Here is a 13,808-nt window from a genome sequence, read left to right as displayed (position 1 = left end):
TTCCTTTTTGTTGTTCCTAAAGACAACACAAAGAAACACAAAATAGCTTTAACACGCAAGATGATAAACATATTAGCAAAGATAGATAACTAAAAGCTCAACAGCCCAGCCTAAGCGTACATATGGGCTATCATCCAAGGTGCAATTTTTTTAAAAACCAGTAAACACCCTGCAAACAGCATTGAAATTGAGAAGAAAACCAAAACAAACTGAATGGTGTAACAACTTGCAAAGGCATCAACCATTACTAATGCTATCTACTCTAGGGTATGGAGGATGTAGCATCAACGCTTTATCATGTCTGTACATATACTAGCAAGTACAAGCAGATGGAGGTGTAGTTGAACTTTATTGTTTTGAATTGAAATGCTAGCTAACAGTTTGCTAACCAGCACTAACATCTCACTAGATTTTTTCTATTACTGCTCAACTATCTACTAGAGTCAGATTTTGACATACTAGTGCATGTCAGTGCTCGATTTTACAAGCCATGTCATTAGTGGTGGATATGTAAAATGAAGTGATATGTGATGCACATTTAGTAATTACTATGATGCAGAAAGAACGACATCAAGCTTGAATTCTAGAAAAGAATTCAGTTGTACTTTCGTGTATCATCTATAATCCCTAGGGTTCTTCAGTTGCAAAAATTGTCAAATTTATTCTATTTAGCGTTAAATTATGACTCCTAAGCAAATGAAAATGAGATTTTCAAAGAAGGCCCAAGTTTCTAAAGTTATGAAAAAACACCTAGAATATAATCACTTTTGTCAAAATGTAAATTTAAATATAAAAGATACCTGCACTTGAAGTTGATCCTTTGCTCTTTAAAGTGGAATCATTTACTGAAGGCTCTTCATTAAAAGGAAGAAGATGATCATTAAGAGCACCCATCTGATGTAATTTCTTACACGCATCAAAGCAAACAAGCTGCTTTGATAAATGAGAATTCCTGCTAATAATCGGTGCATCCTGCTAGAGTGAATCAAGTCAGAGAACCTGTTGCCTTTGAAAATAAAGCACTATGGTAGTTGATCATCATTTAACAAAAGCATATATTTTCGAATGAAAATCTCATATCTACAAGGATATTGTTTCGAATGAAATTTTTTAATGAGGAAAGACTATATATTTTCGAATGAGAAATTTTAAATCTCAAACAAATATATTTTTGAATGAGAAATTTCAAATCATAAAAATATTTTTTGAATGAGAAATCTTTAGATCTGAAACATATGTTTTTGAATAAGAAATTTCAAACCTCAAACATATTTTTGAATGAGAAATCTCAGATCTCAAACATATATTTTTAATGAGAAAACTCAGATCTGAAATCTTAAACATATGTAAACCCTAGGAGAAGAATCGATCGAACGAAGAGCTTGAGAGAGAGAATGCGAAACTGAGATTGTAGACGGTGTGCTCACCTTAGTCAACGATGCAGATGGTGGTGGCGGTGGAGCTTCGAAATCGAGAGAGAGACAGAGAGAGCACTTCGAAGTCGAAATCACTCTAAGACTGGATCTGAGATGATACCGAACTGAAGAAGGTTGAATCGTAATCTCTGAGACTGAAGGGTTTAGAGAGAGTGAGAAGGGTTCTGAATCGTAATCTCTAAGACTATGAATGTTTCCCAGATTCAAAATGAGGGCGCAGAGAGAGAGAGAAGGGTTCTGATTCTCACAAAGCTAAAGAGTGAGGGGGAGGAATACTATTGTAACACGTGAAGGCGTTTAAAAAACGACTTCTATTCCTTAAACGGTACCGTTTTAATCAAAATAAAAAGCGACGTTTATAAAACGTCGTTAAAGGTTAGAAACAGTGGTGTTTAAAAAAACGTCGCTAAGTAAATGCCGCTAAATTCTATATTTCCTGTAGTGTACGTTACATGTTGGAGAGGGAAATAACAAAGCAATTGGGATGGGTTGACTACAATCTCAAGTCTAAAAGAGGTATTTGGCAATTAAGGATTTTACGGATACAAAATAAATCACATAAGTAATTGTAAAATACTCATTTATGTAAGCCTAATAGTAGTTGTGTCTAAAGTACAATCGTTAATATTTCAGTTCAAATTGGCAGCATGGGAACTTCAGGCACTATAATTCAATTTTTAGTTTCAAAATGAAGTTTTAATACATTAAATGTTAACACAACATGAACAGGTACGAACATGACAATAACACAAAAAGTAAATCAATTGAGTTATTATTGAAAAAATTCCGCCACAAATCCTAGATGACACAACATGAATGTGATTAACACAACATGATTTCCACCCTTTACTTTCGCCACAAGTAAATCAGAATAAAAATGGCATGAATCTAGAGGGACAAAAGCACCAGTGGGACTGTATAAAGGTATTTGTTTAATTGGTTAGCATGCTCATGAGTAATAACAAATAGGATAATATAAAAGGCTCCTAGCAATATTCCAATTAGCAAATAAAGGAAATGAAACTAAGTTATCAATAATGGTTACTAATTCACTATTCTTCATTCATAAGCAACACAAAGCTAGTACTATTGCAACATTTGCCATACTGGTCCAAGGAAACAAACAATAGCTAATAATACAAAAGGCCTAATAGCTTGTAAAAAGTATGAAAAAGAATAGCTATTACACAACATTTGCCGTACTTTCCATGGAAACAAATCATAGCTAATTAAATATAAAGTTTTAATAGCTTGTGAAGAGTATCAGAAACAAAATAATAACTAGCATACATACCTCCCTCAATCAGATAGAACCACCTTTGTCGCTAGTATGGGTTGATGTAAAGAAGAGTAGCAAATCCAAACAAGAAAGTGATGTATGTTCCAACAAAACTTGCATAAAATACAACTGGATCAATATCATACCATTTCCCCTCTGTTTCATCTGAAGATGATGTTGTTGGCGATGGCAAGTAAGAAAGGGTTGTGCAATTTTTCTCCAATGGTGGTCCACAAAGAAATGGATTTCCTTCATAACTTCTTGATTCAAAAGTCCCAAATTGTACTTTCCTATCTTGTATTTTAACCGATAAATTGTTGATACCCAAGTGAGAATTTGAAGATCCAAAAAAATCAAGCTTTGTGAAATATACCCAAATCAAGTTTCTGAACATTCCAAGCATATCATCACAAACCCAGGAAAAAAAAAATTAAAAATTTCTGAAACTTTTTTTAATGGCTTTGTGTATAGGGAAGCCATTAAAGACAGAGGAAAGTGGAGGAACAGAGAGGAGAGAACAGAAAGGAAGATGAAAGGTTGGAAAGTGAAAGTGCTGAATATCATGTTCATGACATGAGAAAAAGAGCCAAACTTGCGATAAACACATCCAGAAGTTGTTCCTGCAAATCAAAATAAGAAAACCAAAAAAAAAGAAAAAATATTCCATGAAAGACAAAGTTAGTTCCATGGTGTGTTTGTTTAGATCTTCAATTTCTGGGTTTATTTTATTTTTATTTTTTTAACAAAGTTAAGATCAAAACAGTGCAAGAGTATTTCCAGAACCGAACTTGCAGGACCAGAGCTTCAAGTCATTGTTTGAGAAAGAGAGGACCATTTGCTTTTTTCAGAAAAAAGAAAAGAGACGCACAACACAGTGTGGTCCACAAATTCCGTCGCTGGGAATCGGGATGCTCTCCTTACTCTCTCTCATTGTCTTTTTACTTGTTAGGTTATTGGGCTCATTTTTAGGTTCAATTTCAATGATTCAAATTGTTCACATTTTAAAATTTATTGAATATATCATACCTGTAAAAAATCAAATTGATCAGATATTAGAAAGCATGTGTTCAGAAAACTGTTTCTTAAATTTTTTTAAAAATAGCTTTTAATTCGATGATCCGAACACGTAGTTTCTGATATTCGATTAAATTGATATTTTACAAGTATGATATACTCAACAAATTTTAAAATGTAAACGGTTTAGATTATCGAAATTGGGCGCAAAAGTGGGCTCAATGACCCAACAAGTAAGGAGGTAAGGAGAGAGAATAAGGAGAGGACCCTACGTCTTTGTGCGGGCCCTTTTGTGTGGATGTAGTGGGATTGGAGCCTAAATTCTGAAATTTGAGAAGGAATTACATGTAAGTGGAGTTGGGGAAAAAAATTATCAATATATAGAGAAATTACATGTAAGTGGGAGTAGGGAAAGGTGGGAGTTGGAAAAAAAATTATCAACAAATCAAGGAATTACATGCAGGTGGGAGTTGGGAAAAAAAATTATTAGCACATGGAGGGGTGCAAATGACACTTGCACTCTTACAGCCTTTCATTTCCATTCCACTACAGACATATTTGCACCCTCATGTGTGTAATTTTTTCTCCCAACTCCCTACTGCATATAATTCACCCTATTTTTTATGTGGATCAATTGTTTTTCTTTACAAAAATATAAAAGTTTATGATTTTAATTAGTAATATTTATAATATTTATTTAATTTAAAATTTTATTTTTGTTATGATTTAATTTTTTAACATAATTATATTAACTTTTATTTTTTATGAAGATTGACGTAATCAAAACTAATTAATAAAAATGATAAGTAGATTTTAAAATTAATAAAAATAAATATACATTTTAAGTCAATATACCTTTCTGTTTAGTTGCTTATCTCTCAATATTACCACCTCCAACTTGCTTTGGATTATCAAATCCAATTCAAGCCATTACTTTGTATAGTGCTGAAATTGAAGAGGCCCAAATCTATAGTCAAGCCAATCTACCGCTAAGATGAAGCATTTCTGGTGAAGGAGACTGGATGAATATATGGAACTTTTTTCTCATTAGAAACAACTTTTTACAAACACCTGGAACCTTGAAGAAAGAGAAAATGAGAAAATCTTCCACTAGAAACAGCTCCCTTGGCTTGCATTGTATTTCTGTTAAAAAAAAGGCTATTTGGATCATATATTTTGGAAAGAAATTTGGTAAAAGAAAAGAAAATGAAAATGGAGAAAAATTTTAACTTATATTTCATTTATGGTTTTTACCCTTTTTTCATTTTTTCTTTTTAAATCTTTACTCAAAATTTATAATCCAAACAAAGTCTTAGAATAACTCCAACAATGTACTATTACTAATAATGAATGTTTGTCAATTGACTTTTAAATTTTACTATTTTGTCTTTAAAAAAAATGTCATGCCATGTATTTTTTTATAATAAATTTACTAAAATCAATAAATTGATATTAAAATTAAATTTTATATTTTAAAAAAATATTAACCATCCTATTAAAATAATTTAAACTTAAAAGCATTCCAAATATATAAAACGCAGTCACTTGATAACTTTACTCTTATTGTCTTGACCATATATGTTCAAATTTCCATAAAATCATACGAAATCTATGATGGAATTTAAAAGTTTGAATCATGGTGACGAGCAATGTGTTTAACTATTTGAGTGTTGTATCTCGTGATAAACTAATAAGTTGAAGTTTTTATTAATATTAATTATTAGAGTGCATTTAATTTTTAAAAATTAAAAATTTAACACATGCATTGTTAGGGTGGAGTCTCTTAAAATATGACATTTCGACACTATAGAATATTAGAATATGACATTGGCTTGATTAAAATCGCATGATCTACACACACACACACACAAAAAAAAAAAAAAACAAAAAAAAACAAAAACAAAAACAAAAACAGAAGAAAGAAATGGCCTTTTACATACAATATCATCTTTTTCGTCTTTATGCAACCTTCTGTGAAATAAACTCATCAACCTTGCTAGTTTACTATTTATGATGATTTTCAACAAGGAACGAATGCCACTCAAGTTTGAAAGAACCTTAGGTACAACTTTTTCAACAACGATTCATATCACTAAAAAAAAAATCACTAATAGCACTAATGTATTGAGAATGTCCAAAAAAAAAAAAAAACAAGGCATAGGTAGTGGGTGGGGCCCACTGCCACATCATTAGTGGCGCCCACTACCACATCATTACAATTAGAACACCACTTTTAGCACTCTCAACCATTTTTCTAACTTTTTTTGGTTTCTACAGCACTAGTAAGAATAATCTTATTTGTACACTACAAAAAAAGAAAAAAAAATCAGTCTATATTATTTAAATATAAAATTCAGAACAAAAGTTAAATATTTGGATATAAATTTATGAAAAAAAATAATTATTGGGACATAAATAGTGAACGAAATATATATCTGAACAATCCATTTTTATTCAAAAGTTTATGTTCAAATATTTGACTTTTGTTCAAAAATTTATATTCGAACCACACAAATAGAGTGTATTAAGATCAGGGGTGGAACTAGGAATTTTGTTCGGGAGAGACCAACATATATGCATAAAAAAACTGAATTAGTTTTGGTACATTAGTAATTTAATATAATTTCCTATATAAATGTTGTATTAAAAGTATTTCACAAAAAAATTAAATAAATCTAAAAAATAATTTTTTTAGTTTTGAACTATTAGATCTCAATATACAATCAGTTAAACCACTATTTTGTGTTATTTTATTGATTGATATAATCTAATAAATAAAACATGAAAAATGTTTAAGACTCCTAAAACATGACCTTTAAATTTATACTCAATGACGTCAATATGTTACATGTTAGTTATTTCTTTAGAAATCAATTAATTAAAACCTAACTTCTGCCTTGTCATTGTGAATAAATTTAGGAGTAACATTTTAAGTTCCCTAACATTACTCATAGGAAAAGTATACATACTATTTGATTTTTAAAATTTAAAAATTAAGTGACATATATCTCTTGTATTAATAAAATTGACTCTATTAAATTGATACTATTATTTAAAATATGAAATAATTAGAGATTATTTCATTACATATTGTAAAATACTAATGAAATAAAAAGTTAGTAAAATAATTCTTATAAAATTAAAAAATCATCTCATTATACATTTTATAAATATTCATAAATATGAAATTAATAATAAATTATCAAAAATCGAGGGGCCGGACCTACACAGTTCTGCATCCCGAGTAAAATATCAACTTATAAAAGCATATAGAAGTGTTTCAAATTTTCTTTCCGATGTAGCGAAAAAAAAAAGAAGTGTTTCAAATCAGCAACGAAAAAAAAAAAGGGGTTGAAAATAAGTAGACAATAATGGCTACTAATAGTTGTTTTTTATTCATAAGAAATAGAAAGTTAACTATTACAAACATTTGTTGTGCTTGTCCATGAAAACAAACCATGCATAGCTAATTATACAGAAGGCTGAAAACGTAAAAGCTTGTAAACAGTATTACAAACAAAATAATAACTTGACCACATACCCTCTTCAATCAGATAGAACCACCTTTGTCGCCAGTACGGGTTGATGTAAAGAACAGCAGCAAATCCAAACAAGAAAGTAATGTATGTTCCGACAAAACTTGCAGAAAAAGCCACTTGATCGATATCATACCATTTCCCCTTAGTTTCATTTAAGGATGCTGTTGTTGGTGAGTATGGCAAGTCAACAATGGCTGTGCAATTGTTCTCCAATGGTGGTCCACAAAGAAATGGATTTCCCTCATAACTGCTCGCTTCAAAGGTCCCAAACTGTGCCTTCCTGTCTAATATTTTACCTGATAAATTGTTGTGAGCCACAATGAACACTGCCAAAAAATTTAGATTGATTAGATCTGTTGGGATGTTTCCGCTCAAATTGTTGTAAGAAAGGTCCAAACTTTCTATTTGAGTAAGGTTTGAGAAGGTCTTCGGGATGGGTCCAATCAAGAGATTGTGAGACAAGTTCAGTGCACGAACACTACTTAACTTCCCTAGTTCAAAAGGTATTTCACCTGTTAGTTTGTTACATGACAAATCCAATCCAGACATGAAGTTAAGGATGCTGCCAGCCCGGTAGGAGTTAGTCCTACTCTTAGTAATAAACTCAACTTCATCTACTTTATCATATGTGCCATCGGGGCCACCAATCTCAAAGACCATATCTAGATGTGGAAGTAGGACATTTTCATACACATAGAAGATATGCCTAGTGCTGTAAAATTCTAAAGGTGTTTGAGCGAAAGCAAGATCAGCAGCCCCTATTGCCCCAAATGTGATATTACTTAAACAACTTGGTATAGACCCTGTAAAAGAGTTTTTGGAAAGATCCATCAAGCTTATCTTATTCAGTTGGCACAGTTGTGTTGGAATGGAACCACCCAATTGGTTTCCTCTCAATATAAGAATGCTAAGGTTGGCAAGCAACCTAATGGACAGGGGAATGCTGCCAGACAAGTTGTTGTCACTGACATCCAATGTCACAAGTTTTGATAAATTAATAAGAGCTTCTGGAATGAATTTCGTAAAATGGTTCCCTTGCAAATGCACATGCTCCAGGACTCCCAAGTTTGGGTTTGAGCAAGAAGTAAGTGTTCCCGAAAATGAGTTATGAGAGATGTCCATGAACACATTTGGAATCAATGCACATGGGAACTGACCATTAAATGCGTTATTTCGCATGATCAATGTTCTCAAACGTATCATGTTATTCATCGAATCTAGAATCTTACCTGACATGTTGTTGTTGCTAATATCCAACATAGAAAGTTTAGACAAATTGAAGACCACATTTGTCAGAGGCCCTGTGAACTGATTATCGTTCAATCGTAAATACTCTATCTGAGTCAATTTGAAGTCATCTGAAAACATTTGGCCATGAAATTTGTTATTTGATAACGCTAAAGAACGTAGAGATCTGCAATTTCTGACTAACCGCTTCGGTACTTCTCCTGAAAGATTATTACTGGATAAATCTAGAACCTCCAAAATTCTCATCTTACCAATTGAGGATGGGATACTACCTCCAAAAGCATTCCTGGATAGGTTTATGTGTATAAGATATGGAACCATCTCCCCCATATTAAGTTGAATATGCCCAATTAATTGATTGTCTGAAACATCCATCCAACAAGTATAAGAATTGTAATATGGCGACAAATGAAATTCACCAACAAAAGAGTTATTCCGCAGACTTAAATATTCCATTTTCGTATTGTTCACAAGTAGCCAGTTTGGGAATGAACCTTCCAAGTTGTTGTGGGAGAGATCAATAAAACTCAGTGTGTTTTGGTGAAGAAGAAACTTCGGAAAATCACCAGAGCGCTTGTTCAAATTACAGTTTGGTAGCACAAAGACCTTCAACTGAAACATGGGTAACCAATCTTTATATTCAGTTTCCACCTCAAATTTGTCATTATCACTTGTAATTGCAACCACCTCAAGCTTGGAATGGTTCACAAATGAGCTAAATGAGAATAATCCCTCAAAACGATTATGCCTAAGATCAATGTACTCTAGGGAATTGAGGCTGCCCAGCAGAGATGATAAATGGTTTCCTATGAATTGGTTCCCAGAAACATCAAACAACCTGAGAGATGTCAAATTGCTTAGGCATGGAGGAAGGATTCCTTCAATGTGGTTATAGCTGAGGTCGAGCTCTTCAAGTTTCTTCAGTTCACATAAACCTGCAAAAGCAACAAATTTATGTAATGCCCATCTCACTGGTCATGCTAGAAGAAATTTATATGCTACTCTTTAAAATGTTTGCTATTATAAGAAATTGACTACCTCTTAAGAGGAAAGGTAATGATAGTTCAAAGTTTTCATCAATGATGAACAAATTAAACAACCACAAAGCAATGAACTTAAATAATAATAATAATAATAAATAAATAAATAAAACCCAGCAAATTAGCATCTTTATTTAAATTTCTTTTTGTCTGGCTTTTAGTTTGTAACAATTACATTAACAAACCATCATGGTAGATTTTTACCTTGAATGGGTAAAGAACCATTAAATTTATTTGAATTCAAATATAAAGCTTTCAGAGAAGATGCCCCTATGAATGGAGGAACACTCCCATAGAAACCATTCTGTTGCAAATCCAAGATCTTCAGATGGTAGAAAGATGCCAAACCTGCCAAAATATATAATAAAAGATAAATGATGCCAAAAGAACTTACAAAAATAACAGAGCTCAAAAATGATCTTAAGATTAGAAAAATAATAATAAAGACGATGAATTGACTTCCATTTGAAAACAAATTAACAATGTAACTTAAAATGAAAAATTTCTTGCCTTCTATTGGCAATGTTCCATTGAGCTGATTCCATGAGAGGATGAGGACCTCCAAATTGCTAACATTATAAGTCAGTTCTGTTACCAAAGTGAAGGGACAATATGTTAAATACATTGAAACAAAGAAAATAGAGATGAACAGAATTGGATTTGATGCTGCAATGCAACCTACATTTATGAGCACCTCGATTACCAAATTGAAGGGACAATATATATATACTAGCGTATGCCCAACACTATTTAAATTTACTTTTTTATTTGATAAAATTACAAATTTATTATAAAATTTTGGAGTTCTCACAAAACTCCTCACAAAAACTCGCTTTTGCTTATATAATATATAGCTAGATAGATAGATGCGCCTAATATACATACAATTTCCACGGGCATACGTACAATATTGCTTTTGTTTATATAATTATACGAAAATTGTATGTGTATCCATAATGTTCCAGTGTATTACGAGCATACATACATTGTATGGAAATATGTATAAAATATATTAAACAAAAAGGAAAAAATAAAAAAAAAATAAACAAATAGAGAGAAAAATAAAAACGGGAGAAAATAAAAAAAAATAAAAAGAAAAAAAGGGAGGAATGTTGGATCATGAGATCATGGAAGGATGGATGAGAAAAGGAAAAAGCAAGAGAGAGAGAAGCGAAAAAGTAGAAAATATATTTGTAGAATATTTTTTGAGGAAATATATCTTAGCCATTGTTTTATAATTTGAACAGATCTGAGCAATCCAAATATCCTAATAGGACAAAAATATGTTGAAGATTCAAAAACCGTCCTAATTTATTAAAATATGTTGAAGATTCATATAAGGTCTAAATTTATGAAATCTATTAGGTATTCAGTATATTTACAGGTCAACCAGTTAGTGCTTCAGAGCCAACTAAAAAAAATGATTTTAATTTTTTATGGTCTACAATGGCATTGATAGATTAGAAAAACCAGAATGGTAAACAAAAACGTAGTTTTCACAGTTTGCTTGCCAGGAGGTGGAAAATGAAATAAAGATGTGAAAAGTCACTTGGCTAAAAAATTAAGTCTTCTCAACACTCAAATGAAGCTTAAAAAATTAACTTTAAAGACCAAGAATTAAAAAAAGAAAAGAAAAAAAGAAAATACGTGCACCTTGGTTGGAAAGTGGTCCTTCCATTGCATTGTAATGTAAGGATAGAAACTTAAGTAAGGGGAGAGCACCCAAAATTCGTAAGATGTCCTTGCCGAAAGAATTACGACTTAGATCTAGATGTCTCATCTTGCTCCACTTAGATAGTAGTTCAGAATCTGAGCATATGACCAGAATCAAATGCCATTAGAAGTCAACTACAGAGAACATAGTGAACATGACAGACTTATTGCTTTTATAAGTACTTCAAAAGATTTTCACTTCATAATGGACCAAACTGAGACTGGCTTTCTTGACATAGGGTAAGGAGGAGTAATTTTGTTTTTTTTAATTATGCTTCCTGACAGTTTTTTTCCCCCAATAGTTTTGTGTGAGTAATCTAAGGCATGTTGGAAAAGTAGGGAATTCGGCAACAAACTTAAAACAAAATAGAAGATAAGCCCAAATCCAGTTAATCAAGGAAGTTGAGTTATACCTTGCATTGTTAGGGAGCTAAGTCCACATCCAACTAATTCCAGCATCTCCAAGTTTTCGAGCGCTGTTAATTCTGCAATAAAACAGAATAGAAGATACTAGTAAGATAAGGATGGATAACATATATTATTTTTGGGAGTTATATTAAAGATAGACATGCCTCGGGCAGGAAATGAATCTCCCAAGTTAGCGTAACCAAGAAAAAGATTCTTCAGAGATATCAATCGACTTAAACATAGAATGATGCTCTTGTTGAAGTAGTTGTCACTAAGAGATAAAGTCTTCAGTTTTTTCAATCTTGACAAGGTCTCACAACCTGCAGTAAATTATTGTAAACTTATGTTCATATTTATAGAACTATGATCATATTAGTTAATGCTAATTTAACTCGACCTATCTTTCAATAAAGTTGTAAGGTTAAAAGAACGACATTAAACAAAACATATGATAATCCATCATGTTCATAGTTACCACTTTTGGTTCAGTTTTTTATTTTTAAAGATCATTGTCATTTTTTAGTTTATCCTAGAAAATCAAGTTGATTGAAGAAAGTGAGTTGTCCTCCAAAAAATATATTCTGGAGAATACAAAGAGTTGAGGTAAATAATGGTTGAAGGAGAAATTAAGCTACATGGACTCCTCAAAATAAATAAAATACCAATGTCGGACATGTAACACTTGAACAAGGGTGTGAGATATATGTCTGACACTTTCCATATGACACTTCTTATTTATTCATATTTAAGACTATCACTATATGCATACATTGTTGTATATTGCTATCAAATGAGTAAAATAGCTTTTTGACACTAAAGTGGTATTTGATAACCTAATTCAACACTTAAAATTGAATATATTAAGTAAAAATCAATTAAGCTTGTTTGATAACCACAAATGGTATCACTTAAAAATTTAAGTAGCTCTTAAAATGTAAGCTAAAAATTAAGAAGATTTTAAGTGATAGGAAGCTTATTTAATTCTAACTGAATTTATAAATACTTACACATAAGTATCAAGATACACCATTATAACCTCACAACCTCCATCATCAGCACTGCCCCTGCTACCATCACCACCTTCACTGTTGTCGCTGCCACCACCACCCACCACCCTTCCACAACCACCATCATTTCACTACCACCACAGTCGCCACTGCCACTGCCATTGCCACTACCACCAACACTAAAAAACTACTACAACCCTTGATATTCACAACCATTGTCACCGTTGCCATAACCACCACCACAATAAATACCATCATTACACCGCTGCCATCACTCCCTTTTTATCACTACTACGTTACCCCTCTACCATCACCACAACCACTATCTCTCTATCTACACCACCATTGTCATTGGTGCTGTAGGCACCATTGTTGTCTCCACCACCACCACTGCCAACTCACTTCTATAATATAAATTGAAAAATATAATTTAAAAATAATAAATTTTAAATTTAATATTATACCTATCAAACAAATTGTTTTAATTCAGTACTTAAATTTTTATCAAATAGCATTTTAACTTAAAAAATTCAGTATTCAGTTTTTAATACTTAATTTTTAATTTTATCAAACAGCACCTAAATGTCACATAAAACATTATTTTATCTCACATAATAGATTAAACATATATAAATATGACCATATGCATTAGGTCGTGGGACCCACAACTAAAAAGACTACTCCACTAATGTCATTCAAAGTATATTTTCTACGGTAGATTCTATGATCAGTTGCGTCTATAGAATTATTGGTGAAAATAATGATAATGATTGAGTATACTTCCAGTGACTCAACTCCCCACATTAGGAGGAGCTTTTCTACCTATCAAGATTATGGTTCAGCTCATAATATTGCTGAGGTATTATGAACCAAATTAGTGATTACAATGCAAATGGATGGGAAAGGTAGTACATTATTATTAGTAACTAACATCAAAATCTACAAATGACATATGGTTCTTCTACTCTTCTAATTGAAAACTTGAGACAGGAATGTAAGTTTCAGGAAGTTGTAAGTTTTACCTTGGATCCCACTAATTAGATTAGAACTTAAATCCAACGTTTCCACATTCCCCAAATAAGCCAATTCTGTCCAAAAAAATATCATAATAACAATATTTAATA

General features: G+C 31.9%; 1 protein-coding gene and 1 long non-coding RNA gene across 2 annotated transcripts; both read right to left on the bottom strand.

Moving 5' to 3' along the window:
* LOC145812750 (uncharacterized) lies at positions 1 to 1,875 on the bottom strand. Its single transcript, XR_014356259.1, has 3 exons — positions 1,428 to 1,875; positions 801 to 972; positions 1 to 16 (listed from the first exon to the last, which is right to left on the bottom strand). It is a non-coding gene; the product is annotated as an uncharacterized LOC145812750 (long non-coding RNA).
* Positions 1,876 to 7,100: 5,225 nt separating this feature from the next.
* On the bottom strand, positions 7,101 to 10,279 carry LOC114258772 (receptor-like protein 1). The gene is made up of 2 exons (XM_082907889.1): positions 9,761 to 10,279; positions 7,101 to 9,451 (listed from the first exon to the last, which is right to left on the bottom strand). Exons 1-2 carry the CDS (start codon positions 10,179 to 10,181, stop codon positions 7,200 to 7,202), a joined length of 2,673 nt encoding a protein of 890 aa, XP_082764015.1. The 5' UTR covers positions 10,182 to 10,279; the 3' UTR covers positions 7,101 to 7,199.
* Positions 10,280 to 13,808: the final 3,529 nt, after the last annotated feature.

Source organism: Camellia sinensis, chromosome 15, assembly GCF_055761805.1.
Source record: "Camellia sinensis isolate YWXY chromosome 15, ASM5576180v1, whole genome shotgun sequence".
In the NCBI taxonomy this organism is placed as follows: domain Eukaryota; kingdom Viridiplantae; phylum Streptophyta; class Magnoliopsida; order Ericales; family Theaceae; genus Camellia; species Camellia sinensis.
This window is presented reverse-complemented; position numbering and strand designations above follow the sequence as displayed.

Bases quoted from the DNA above. Each gene is read 5' to 3' on its own strand.
- LOC114258772 (XM_082907889.1), bottom strand. From the start codon at position 10,181: ATGTATTTAACATATTGTCCCTTCACTTTGGTAACAGAACTGACTTAT. The intron at 9,452-9,760 runs GTAAAAATCTAC...TTGCTTTTGCAG, and splicing joins TGGTTCTTTACCCATTCAAG to GTTTATGTGAACTGAAGAAA.